We start from the raw sequence: 13,130 nt of genomic DNA on the forward strand, positions 1-13,130 counted from the left end.
ATGAAAACAGCTGCATATAATGTAGCCTAAAGCACATCTTACCATGAGTCAGGGTCTTGTCTCTCCTACGTACCGCCGTGGGACGAAACCTCTCATACTCCAGGCCAGTAGGGTGCCCTTCCCCCTCTATCAGAGAGTAGTACTTGCCCGTGTCCTGGTCCAGGTAGTAGCTGAGCGACTCTGAGTACTTTGGCCCAGACTTGCCCACACTATACTTGCTGATGTCGTCACAGGATATGATGCCTATGTCATCCCTGTAATAATAGAAGGACACATGATGCCATGTGAGGGCATCTGACTGCCAAAGTGCTTAGCTGACACTAGCTTGAGCAGATGTCAGTGTTGGTTGCTGGTCAATACATTAGAGAGGTATTTCGACTCCCTGTTGGCAAACATGTGATTTTGTTATTGTTGAAGCTAAATGGTCTGCTGCAGGGATTCACCTGATGCCACAGAAACCCGAAACTGGGGACAGGATGAACAGATCCTGCACAAGGGGTGCATCCACTTTGGAAGACACACCCATCGTGCTAGTAGGAGTGGTAGAGTCACCGTTAGGACTTGTTGGGATGGGCTACAAATAAATGTAAGAGAAAAAAAAGCAAAAGAGAGGGGAAGAAACAGAGTGGTCAGACATTACACCCTACAGCTTTTGAGTCATCTAGCCATGGGCGCCGTGTAGTGGGGCATGTTTAATAAGCAGGCAGTGGCAACAGCTGAGAACCCCCTGTGAGTAACAGGCATGAGGGGTTTAGTCATAGCACTGTGCGTCATGTCACACTAACAGGAATATAAGATACCACCTTACCCAGACCTGCCGTGATAAGGGCAACTGCACAGTCAGAGATGAAGATTACAAAGAAAAACCCAAAACAAAATCACTCAGCATGAGGCTTCATGATCACCTTTAGTGACTCATTCGGTGTGATCTGACATGCATCTCTATTTAAGAAATTCATATTAAAAGGCTTAAATATGCCTGGACTGATCAATAAGAACCCCACTGCAGCTAATCCAATAGCCAGACATAAATCACTGAGGCACCTCATGTCTATTATCTGGCATAGTTAAGGTGATCAGTGCAGAGTGTTCACTGCCAAAGATGGGACAGTGTAGTTTAGTTTGCATCTAACGTAATAGCATGAAATGCTATTATATGTAGCATTAGGAGACTAACCTTGGAATTCCTCACCTACATGACAAAGCTAGGTGAGGAGAATCCCCCCACCACCACCCTGGCCACCTTACCAACCACACACATCCTTGCCGACCAAGTAACATGCCTAAAAAGCCCTACCATTAACCAAGGTAGTGATAGGAACCTCCAGTGTTTTCCAATCAGTGAACTGTCTCAAAAGCTGCAGCAGAACTAATGCAAGGCTGGTTTGCTGTATAAGTAGTTAGAACTTTTAAGAAATCTCTCTCACTCTCTTTCTCACTTTCTCTATGAGTATGTGTGTGTGGCTGTGTGTATATATCCTGTTCATGCTTTAATCAGTAAATTTAATTTCTTTTAAGAGATTTGCTTTTATAGTAAGTTGTTTTTTTTTCAGCTTTTCTCATTATCCGAACAGTGATTTCACCTGATCAAGTGCTCCACAAACCCAACTGAAAAAGCAGCGTGTTTGATTTTGTCCCTTTTCGCAGTTTTGCTTGTACACATGACAGTGCAAGATGTCTGTTCCCATGACAACACCTCTTGCTTCGTAATTTGGATGAGCTAAAAGATTTGTTTTTTTCCACTAATAATGAAAGTACAATATTTCATTTATTAAATTATTTTTCCCACAAGCAAAAATGTTTGCCTAAAATGGGAAGAGAGATCACACATAAAACATCACATCATTCACATTATTTACACAATTTCAATGTCTTGTTAATGAGGGTGTTACTATTACCCCCGTATGTTTCCTGTGGCTTTGTGAATTCACACTTCTTGTAAAGTGTGATTATTTGACTGTTCCAGAGAAAAATAAAAATTTTAAAAGATCACAAAGGAATCCAGTCCCACAACTTGTATAATACTCAGATACTCTTCATCCTCCCTCAGACAGGAGAAAAAAAGGGATCAGGCTGGAATAATTTTGGCTTGTTTTAAAAACATTAAATCCAAGGGTGGTATCATTCTGAATGAGGGAGAAAGGGGTAGAAGGGTAGCGCTCGCTACGAATTATGACTCTGGCTCTGTGAAAATAGTAATTTGCTAATTATGGCGACTGGCTGGCTGTCTCCACTAACTGCAAGGCTCTGACATGACTCGGCAGGCCCTGACAGTAAGATTACACAGTGCAGCTGAAGGGGGGAGAGAGAGAGAGAGAGAGAGAGAAGGAAGACTGAAGGGGTTGGCTAATGAGAGAACTATCTGAGTCCTTTCAAAGTGAACTTAAAACACACAGCGCCAGTCCATCTGATCAACTCAAATCCACACCCTGCTACACGACTGGAAAAATAGTGCTAGCCACCTGAATTAAGTGCAGACACCACTTTCTCACCGAGCCTCTAGCCAGTGCTGCCGCTGAAGCAACAGATCATTCAGACAGGCCGCAATGTCATCTTTAAGTCAATAATGACCACCTGCCCAAGTTGACCACAGATGCATTTCCCATCTAAGAGGCTACACTACTTGGCAGGAATGGTACAGCGCATTATAAATAATGAATAGTAGTGCCTGCGGCCTCGAAATAGCATGCATTCATAGTGAGCAATTATTCATCAGGCACAGAGCATCAGACAAACAAGCGGAAAACCAGATATGGTCAAGAACATGAGAGAACGGGGGGATTAGTGCGACATGCCACTTATGAGAAACAGGCAAAGGTGGTTCCATGATGTGGGCATTTTGTCAGATAATGTGGCCTCTGGTGGCTCTGACTGTCCTCGGTGGCCTGCCGAACCCAGGAATCACAAGCTTCCATGATTCCCACCTCATCAGCTTCATGTGCTATGGCATAAAACACATCTGCCCCATAGCACTCTGCCATCTGGATCAGGATTAGCAATGCTCTGAGACCTACGTTTTGTAGATCCTGGCTAGAACATCAGAGACACTGATAAATATGCCCCACATTGCTTGCTTAAAAGCCTCCAGGAGAAATTCTCTTTTATTGTCCTAATGCCCACCTGGACTAAACTGCAGCATATGCTATATTCATACTGAAAATCTCATTGTAGGTGCTTTCGGTAGCCTCCAGGAACAATAGTGAGACAACTAAAGCAGAATAATACAAATTATTGTATTGTCTGTGATAGAATTATATGCTGCACTGCTGTATTTGAGCATACATACCATATTTAACTAGGTCACTACACAATGCCACAAGGAATTTGATGCAAATATTAACCATGACTGTGCAAACCTGTTAATCTAGGTCTTGGGTACTTCTAATATGGTATTTTTAAAAAGTTAATTCCACCTAGAAATCTATGTATTTTGCTTACTTATTGTTAAAAAAGGTTTGTTTGTTTGTTTGTTTGTTTGTTTGTTTTTGTTATTGTGACCATTCTTGGAAAGCATGTCAGAGGTTATTATGAAGTCGGAGTAATCTTCTTTAAATTTAATAATCTATCAGGCTCTACAACATGCAAAAATGTAATGCCAAATGTTTGTCTTCACATTCAGCATTAGCTAAAAATGTACCATACCTGGAGTGCATTTAGAAATGAGGGTTCAGAGACTAAGTAGCTATATTAAAAAGGGGCCAGCTGTCTCAAGTTGACCCACAGTCAAAGTGTAATGCTTTCTATCAATAAGCCTTTCTTTCTTAATCTATACCTTTTTTCCTAAACAATCTCTCAATCTATATTTCTATCTTAAATATCTCAGTGCTGTTTATAATGAGGAGTGTGGACAGATGTGAAGATTTGTAGTTGCTTTAGAAATCTGGAAAATTGAGGTCTTTGTATGAACCCCAAAAGAATTGCAACATAGCCTGCTTGATCCTGTGTACATGGAAGATCTTGATTGAATTGTAAATGCCAGGAACAAAAGGGCATTTCATAATCCATACACTCATAGATTTTGCATTCGTTTTTGTGGAGTGAGTGAGCACGTGAATGAGAGAGAAAGCAAGCTGGCTGAAATCAAGGCAAGCATGTTGCATGAAGATGAATTAGACTAATGCACTTCTAAAAATAGCAGGCATGCAATCCAGGGTTCCCTGAGTTATGGGTTACTAGTTACGTGGCCCTTCCAACATCCACCTCAGCCACTGCTGTGCTGTAAAGTCTCCTTTCCCTTTTACACATTCACACACACACACTACACAGCCAAATAACTACGCTGTGTATAGTATGCATATAGTAATATTAGCCTACATATATAAATATATATGTGTGTGTGTGTGTGTGTGTGTGTGTGTGTGTGTGTGTGTGTGTGTGTGTGTGTGTGAATTATATATAACTTTACAATGCTTAAATATGCCAACTTAAAGAACAATGCATCTAGAAAATGTTGACATAATTAAATGAGCATCTAGCTGGCTTCTTATGTATGATGCAAGAAAGAATGCTGTCCTGTCAGATTAGGAGGATTTGGCTGGGATAAAATTATATTTCCTCAGACCTCATCTGAAAAAGCTCAAATAATTTCTATTCACCTCTCCAAATTATTCTTAGATGCACTTATTGTTCCTCTGTTGAGGTGCTTATGAGTGTCATATGTGTCAAATAAGTTCCATGTCTCATTTCCAGCCATAGAAAAGATAGCAAACTACTAAAAATGGCATTCATCTCTCTGGCTCTAATGTACAACAATTTTGGCAGAATGCACCATAGTAGAATGTTACAGTGGTAGAATGCTATGTTTGCAGATATTAAATTTGAATGTATTGTAAATTATTATTATTTTTATATATCCATATGTGTAATCTCTCAGTCTTCGTTGTATATGGCTATTGAATTCCATGACCTTTTGATTTCTTTAACTGCCTGCATAAGGTGAGCTCACCGTCTCACAATTATAAGCTAGTTCTACTTGAGCTTGGAAGGCTTAAGGCAGCTGTAAGTGCTAGAAGCACTGGTCTCGGTCGACATGAACACGGCAGTGGGAATCAGGGTAGGGTTACCTAGAGGGTGTTGCCTGGGGTAAACAGGCCAGGGCTGTGAGAATTTGGGTAGGGTTACCTGGAGGGCGAGTGGCTTCCATCGCACATTCTTGAACAGAGCAGGAGTGGAACTCAAAGTATTCTGGGGCCTCTTCTTCAGTGTGAGAATGACACCATTGGGATCTTCACGTAAAGCATTGACCAAGTTCTTCAGCTGCCAGCCCACCTAAAGGAACACAAAGTTCCACACTTAAAACCCAACTAAACGCGCCTCTTTATTAACACAAGTAGAGCACCACAAGTAAGCTTTGAATGTCTTACAACCAGTAAGATAAAATATAGACGCTTAAACATTAAATGATTACAAAGAGCTTTTGCCTTCAAATATGTATTGCTGTTTCCCCTTAAAAACAATGAAAATGATAATAGTAATAGAAATATAGACATTAATATAGATAATACTGTGCATAAATAAATGGAATTACTCTACCCCTAAGATAATGTATCCTTGTCAGGACAGCCCCATCGGAAAATATGCCTCTTACGTAATTCAGCCAAGTGCTGAATGTCACACATGACAAGAGACAGATGGGACCACTCAGAGCCCAGATCCATAACCAGTCAGACAAGTCTGCACTGACAGATCCAGTCCAAATGTTCCTATGCTAGATCATCCTCTTTGATGCATTGTAGACCGTTTGGTCTACAACGTTGCATTTTGCCAAAGACTCAAATGTTGAAACATAATTTTTAACAGCAGGCTTGCATGAGACTGAATTTTTATGCTAAACCCACAAAACATGTTATTACTAACCATGTGGTTTTGCATTTTTCATGGCACACATGAGTAATGTTTTCATACAAGTTCAAAGGGCAACTCACTTCCTTTTGGTGATTCTCACACAATTCATGCTGTTGGTTCACTAAAAAATACACTTCAAGCAGACTGTGCTATCTTTACTAGGCTTCATTAGACACAGGACCAGAGAGATACAAGCAGCTCTTGCAAGAAGACAAGATAAGAACTGAAATGTTGTTCAGTGGCAGACGCTTGAGCCACTTGAAGTTGTGGGCCTAGGAGACGGGACATGGGCCTAGGAGGCAGGACATAGACCAAGATGGCGGGACATGGGCCTACAAGGTAGGATATATACCTAGGAGGTGGGACATAGACCTAGGAGGTGGGTCTGAAGCCTAGGAGCTTGGTCAGAGGCCTAGGAGGTGGACTCTAGGCCTAGCAATGAGATACAGGCCTAGGAGGTGGAATGAACTGTCGATGAATTTAGCATGTAGGCTTCTTTTTGTCGGCTTCCATGCAGTTACAGCCTAAGATCCTCCCTCTGGAGTTAATGCAGATGTCACTGGCCCATATGAAATTTGGCCTGGTTAGCTGCTAGTTATTCACAGCAGCATTCATTCAGATGTGACCAGCAAAAATGTCTGATAGCTGGTAATACTATATTCTGTTTGAAGTAAAGTTTCAGATTTAAATTTGGTTACTGCAAGAGCAGTTTGCATATATGGAAACGTAAAGCATTTGAGGTTGAAACAAGCCTTTTTATTGCTATTTCTTTTCAGGGTTTGATCAAAAAAGAATGATTCCCAGAATCCCCAGAAATGACTCGTACAACTGTTAAGACAATATATAAATGGGTGTATATCTGACCTGGTACTGTCTAGCCACCTATTGTTAAATTCTTTGTCTAAGATATTTTGGCTGGTACCATCTAGCTCACAGTTTATCAACATTAAGTAATTGATGGATGGCTGATCAACTCATCATTTTGCCACCAAGAATTATTTTAGGACATTTTATTTGTTGGCAGCTCAGCTTTTGTCAAATGCTATAATCGCTATCTCCACTATTTCAAAAGGGTTCAAACCATAATGAAAATGAGATGGCTATTTATTAAATTTTCAGCAACTGTTCACAAGTCCACTGAATACATCATGTAGAAATTTATTCCAAAAAGGGTAACCCTTTCTTGAGAGAGAAATGCAGCCAACATCACACATCTCTGCCCAATTAGCAGAGAGCAACTTAAAATAAAAATTCCCACTGGGGCTGCTTTGTAGTCTGCTGTTAGTTATGCATGAGCTCACAGTGTGTGTGTATGTGTGTGTGTGTGTGTGTGTGTGTGTGTGTGTGTGTGTGTGTGTGTGTGTGTGTGTACGTGTGCATGTGTGTGTGTGTGTGTGTGTGTGTGTGTGTGTGTGCGCGCCTGCATTTTTGCTAAAACACAGTGAATTGCATTTCATTTTTGAATATATCACCTAGTTTTCTGCTTTTATTATGTATTTTTACAAAGTTTATTAAGATGTCAGGCATTGTAATATGTATGTTACTGAAGAAGGATGCAATTCCAAATCATGCTCCTGCAGATCTGATCTCCAGAGAAGTTTAGTTCCAAACCTAATTTATCACTGATGATCTGTCTCATCAAAGACTTCAGGAGATTATCAATATTGCAAGCAGGTGTTGTACTTTAGTTTGGATTAGAAGTACATGGTGGATAAATGTGCAGGAACCCTACTGAGCACCCCAGGGCCAAAGCTTTTAGCAGCTGTGGAGCTTCCACATGTGCTGCTGATGGCTTGGCTTAATTGGGTCTGGAATATCTGCACTGCTTTCTGTAGCCAACCAGCAGTCATTACACACTGATCAAATGTGTTGTCATTACACATCAACACTATTCTGAGTGCTCTGCCCTTTGCTGGACACAATTAGAAACTGGTTAGTGGGAGGTGGACCAACTTCACTTTCTGAAGGATTGATAGGAAGAACCAATAGAGGTTTTAGAATATGAACTAGTATATCAGTACAGGTTCTGTCATCTCTCCCTCAGCCCAACCCAAAGGTGCAGCACACAGACACACACACACACACACACACACACACACACACACACACACACACACACCCACACACAAATACATACCCACATGTCAGTCATCTAGTCATTTGTAATGCTGGAATGTCCCAGTTTTATAACCAAAGCATACATTGACAAGATAGCTCTAGAAGTCCCAAAACATTCTAACGCAGAGGAAGAGTTGTGCTCTGTTACAGTGTATTAGTATAGTGCCAGTAATGGGCTTCATGAATACAGATGTGTCCAAGGTCTGGGTACTTTAATGGTAGCTGATGTGCTTACAAACCACAACAACTAATTCATGGATGAAATTAGGCATTTAAAGAGAAATTTGCATTTAAATTATTTTTGGACTCATCAAATATAATTAATACAATTGGCCTTGTGCTAAGTCATGCTGGTAACAAATGGGGCTAGAGACAAATTAACACAGTGGTACAACAGATGAGTACTAATGTTCCCATGCCAAGGATAAAAAAACAACTACACAGTAGCATAATCATTAATCATTCAAATGCACTAAATGATGACAAATGTAACACAAAAGCAGGTTAAATTCTTTTTTTAAAGTCTTTTTATTGTAGTGGTCCTTTGAGTGTTAACACTCTGTTAATTAGTCTTTGTGTATGTGGAGCCTGATCTTCAACCGGTGACATTGCAGCAACCTCTTTCCTAACAGCAGGGCATCACTGATGTGAAACACTGATGTGAGTCAAGACCATATCAGTGAGGCCCAAGGACTGGAGTTTAAAACCAAATTTCCCAGTTTCTCTATGCACCTTTGTTGCTGGTCCGGTATGCATGATCTGACTCATGTCTCATATTTATCCAGCTCCTCTGAATAAGAAAGTCTTACTGAACGACCTATAGATGGTAGCTAATTAATCCTGGCTCAGTAGTTTTAGACTTACGCATAAAGTCAAATGTCTATCAGCTGATGCTGGGCTCTATGGTGGAGTTGGAGTATTTCAGAGAGAGAGAGTGAGAGAGAGAGAGAGAGAGAGAGAGAGAGACAGAGAGAGAGAGAGAAAGGGAGGGAGGGAGGGAGGGAGGAAGAGGTGCAGGCTAGCAAACATTCATACTCACCACAGTCTGATGATTGACCTGGATGACCTCATCCCCAGCATGGATCTTTTTACACTGGTCAGCAGGGGACTGGAGGAAAACAGAGCAGGAGTCTGGATTAGAAGCAACATGTGTTGATATTCCTCCTGCTTATTCTAAACCAGCCGCGATTAATACTCCCCAAACACACAGCCTCAAATGGTACAGAATCTGAGTGAGGAATGCGTTCAAAGAAGGATTTGGATCTGCACTGCTACTCTGTGCCTTGTAGCTCTGACTTTTTTCCTTTTTGACAGCAGTGAAGTACAAGATAGGAGGCACATATTCAGAGCAACTTGTGTAGCAGTGTAGCTGAATCTGCAGTGTGGGCTGTTGTCCCACCCTACTTCCTATGTCTCCCCCTTTCACATGATAGCTACCAACCTGAGAGGGGGAGGAATTCAATTGAGCTTCCTACAAGACACTTGACATCAGTCATCACATTTTTTCCAGTTGCCACACACACAGCATCACTGGACAACTGGAAAACTGGAAGAGAGCACTCACTGCCCAATTCTATATCCGTCACTGAACAAATGTGACTGCCTAGCAATTGACCAATGGGAACAAGGCTATTCTTCATGCATTGAAGAGAATTTGAGTGTTTGAGCATTGAGCATTTAAAATTATGAGGGTTATGCACATAAACTCACATCCATTGTCATTCAAATCAAATATTCATCCAAATCCAACATGCTGCAGGAAAGAACCAAAACAACTACATCTGGGTCACTGCCCAAGTACTCTTAGACATGCTCCTCTTCGTCAGCCATTAAGGTCCTCCTAGTATATATGGAGTAGAAAGTGACAAGCCCATAATGGGCAAAAAGAATTCCTGAGATTTCTGTAGTGCTCTCTTGTCTCTTAGGTTGTTATTGCATTTAGTAGGATAAAGACATTTAGATTCCATAGAGTGAGAAATCAATTGTGTGCACATGTATTAGCAACAGTGAGATGGTCCGCTCTTGAAACGCATGGACGCAAAGTGCCTCTCGCTCCCCTTTACAACCAAACACCCGGCTTTGTCTCCCAGGTAACAGCAGGGTTGCATAGCAACAAGAGGCAGTGCCTCAGCTGTGAGGCATGTCAAGAGGCTGACGGCGGATGTTTCCGCCTCGGGGAGTATGGGGCCGTGAACTGTTTAGAGAAATCACTCTATTACACACAACCGGGTCACTCAGCTTCAATTAGCCAGCCAATCAATCAAGGGCATTAATATCAGCCAGTGGAGGATCTTCCTCTACTAGATGTCTGCCTATAGTGTTTTAGTATTGGCTTGCAGTTCATTGTGCTAGGTATTATGGCTGATGTTTGCTTGGTAGGCACCAGAAAGGCTAAGCTCATTTCCATAATGGCCCTATGACGTTCCAGTTATTATTAGCAATGCTAGCACCTCTTGGAATATGGTGGAATATTGCCTTAAAAGAAGAAAAAAGCTCCCCTCATATGCATCACACAACTCATAGGACTCACTCTTGACAGAAAAATCCTTCCTTACTGGTGGGTCTCTTAAAATCTGTTCTCATTCTCTGCTTCCTGGTAGCCAACTTAATACAGGCCGATCCCTTCACTTAAAAGGTGGTTGGAGTGGTTTGGCACTAATGTCCTCGCACCAGTTTCACTGTGTTGATTAAACTGTCGGCCTGAAGAGACAGCTTTGCCAATGCCAGCGAGGGTGCCAAGCGCTCTGTTAGAGTCTCTTCTCACAAGCGATGCCATCAAGCTTCAGACACACATGCACACACACAAATACATACACTCCCCCATCCACCAGGTCCATTAAATTACCCATGAACGACTTGCAGACTTCTCAGAGAGAGAGCTTTCCATTGGCGGTGCTGTTACACGCCAGCCAGCCATGGACGCACAGTGACACCTGACCCTAGCAGGCCCCATCTGGCTTACATGGGTTTATTATTGGAAGCTGAAGGGCGATAGTGATGGGGGGTGGGGGGGTCTGAGTCGGACGGTGACGCAGAGCACAAGGGCACACGCCAGGTGGCACCGCCTAGGGGTGGCTTGTCGCATGGTGCCACGGCATGACTGCAGTCTCTGGCATGTTCTGGCTTCACTGCTGAGGTCACTCATCTCAGAGGCCTGGCGAATGGTGAGTTTGTCCCTGACAAGCACCAAAAGAGTATTGACGTCAGCGTATACTTTGAAAGCATCACAGAAGAAGAAGGAAAAACCAGGTTAAAAAGCAACGTTAGACGGGGTAATATCTGTTTTATACAGGGTCATGTCAACACAGCTACAGATCCTCCTTTCACCCAGGATTCTGTGCTGGAAGCTGCACCAAAATCCACAATTAGCACAAATTAGTGTATAGCATATTGGCGATGTGTTCAGAATATTTGAAATCCTGATTATGTTAGGCTCGGAATGACAGTGGCCACCGTTTCACCTCAATCATGCCAGCCAAAAGTCCTCCAGGATTCCCTGTCCATGAAATGGACCAAACATGAGACTTCCCATCTTTATAGGCTCCCCAGCACCACTACCCAAACACCCACACACCTCCCCCAAACTCCCCCACACCAATACCCAAACACCACCCACCAAACTCCCCACAACGTCCCCACACCCCACACCCTTCTCACACCTCTCCCCACCACATCCTTCCCACACCTCTCTCACAGCTCTTCACCATCCCCCCAAACCCCCCAAACCCTTCTCGCACCTCCTCCATAACCCCACACATCCCCGACATTCCCCCCAGATGCTTACCCTCCACCACCACTCCAGGTGGCGGCCACTTACGTTTTCCGTTGTGCCAGTGATCACATGCAGACCGTCATAGGTTGACTTAATGTACATCCCCTGGAGCAGTGGTGAGGAAAGGTGCAAGCAGTGTTACACAAAACCCAAGCACAATGCACAGCATACAACACAAAGCAATAAATATAGGCCTGATATTTGTAAAGCAGTGCTGTATTTTTAACTACAGCTAGAAAGTATTTATTTATTGTGCAGAATCATATAGATTTATAATTTTTTCTATGGGATTCTCTTTTAATTCTTGGTTTTGTCATATTGTCAGTAGCACTGGGGGTCATCTGAGATTTTTTGTGATTAGCAAACATTTTTGACATACCAGGCCTTCACTGGGCATAATGTTGGACAGGTGGACCACCTCTAAGTGGGCTGACTGGGATACTAGTGAGTCTGAGGACAGTGAGATGATGTGGTCGCATATTCCAGACAATGTTTTACACTGCAAAAGAAAGAGAGAGAGAGAGAGAGAGAGAGAGAGAGAGAGAGAGAGAGAGAGAGAGAGAGAGAGAAGATGAGGCAAGAAAGAATGAAAGGGCAAGAGAAAAATAGGATATGGACAGACAATTTCACAGATTATTCAAAAAGCAAAATAACACTGAGTCTGATACTGTGATTTTTCAACACCGCCAGAGGATCTGCGGGACTGTTCCAGTTTGGTAGGGGCATGCCTAAACCTGTTTGGGTTGGTATCCAACACAAGACCCTCTGCCTCTTTCTTTTCTTTCTGTCTATATTTGTGTCCTTCTTTTCACCATTGTTACCACCAGTGCACAGAGTCCCATGGGCATTTACATTCCAAAAACATGTATTTGAGGGTTAACATCCCAAAGTACTTTGAGATGGAAGCTGGGTAAATGTGCTCTCCTTTATTTAATTATTTATTTTCTTATTTACTTATTTGCTCACTTGCATCATCAAAAAACAAAGCTTGCATGAAATTATCTCCAAATCTGACCTGGTTTTTAATGAGCAATTACAGGATTAAAGCCCTCTGTTGTAAAGTCGTCTTTCAAAGGCACACTTCACTACCTCTTCATCAATTAGCGGCCCACACTGACAATTATCAACTAGATGCTGTCAGTCAGTTGTGCACTGAGCTATAGAGTTTGTACGTGAAGTGGATACAACACCTATTTGGGGTACAGTGCAGCTTTTGTGGTGGTGACGATAAAGGCGGCTAAATCGAGTCTACACGGCAATGCCTAGATTGCTGGATGAACTGCCTGCTAAATGTTTGAATCGACGTGAGGAAAAACTGATGGGGGAGCAGTTGGTGTACTGAATGTAAACATCTAGGTTTAATCTACTTGATGTCAGTCTGAACGACGGGGGCATA

At 42.3% G+C, this 13,130-nt stretch overlaps 1 protein-coding gene across 4 annotated transcripts in view; it reads right to left on the bottom strand.

Annotated features, from left to right (window-relative positions):
• Positions 1 to 13,130, bottom strand: part of LOC113574201 (connector enhancer of kinase suppressor of ras 2-like) — a 53,423-nt gene that overhangs the window by 14,456 nt on the left and 25,837 nt on the right. For all 4 annotated transcript variants that reach the window (XM_035532372.1, XM_035532373.1, XM_035532371.1 and 1 more), the window contains exons 6-11: positions 12,114 to 12,233; positions 11,780 to 11,839; positions 9,002 to 9,070; positions 5,122 to 5,268; positions 444 to 574; positions 43 to 254 (exon numbers count right to left, since the gene is read on the bottom strand). In XM_035532372.1, coding sequence (XP_035388265.1) covers positions 43 to 254; positions 444 to 574; positions 5,122 to 5,268; positions 9,002 to 9,070; positions 11,780 to 11,839; positions 12,114 to 12,233 — 739 coding nt within the window. The remainder of the gene's footprint in view (positions 1 to 42; positions 255 to 443; positions 575 to 5,121; positions 5,269 to 9,001; positions 9,071 to 11,779; positions 11,840 to 12,113; positions 12,234 to 13,130) is intronic.

Source organism: Electrophorus electricus, chromosome 12 (assembly GCF_013358815.1).
Source record: "Electrophorus electricus isolate fEleEle1 chromosome 12, fEleEle1.pri, whole genome shotgun sequence".
Lineage (NCBI taxonomy): Eukaryota > Metazoa > Chordata > Actinopteri > Gymnotiformes > Gymnotidae > Electrophorus > Electrophorus electricus.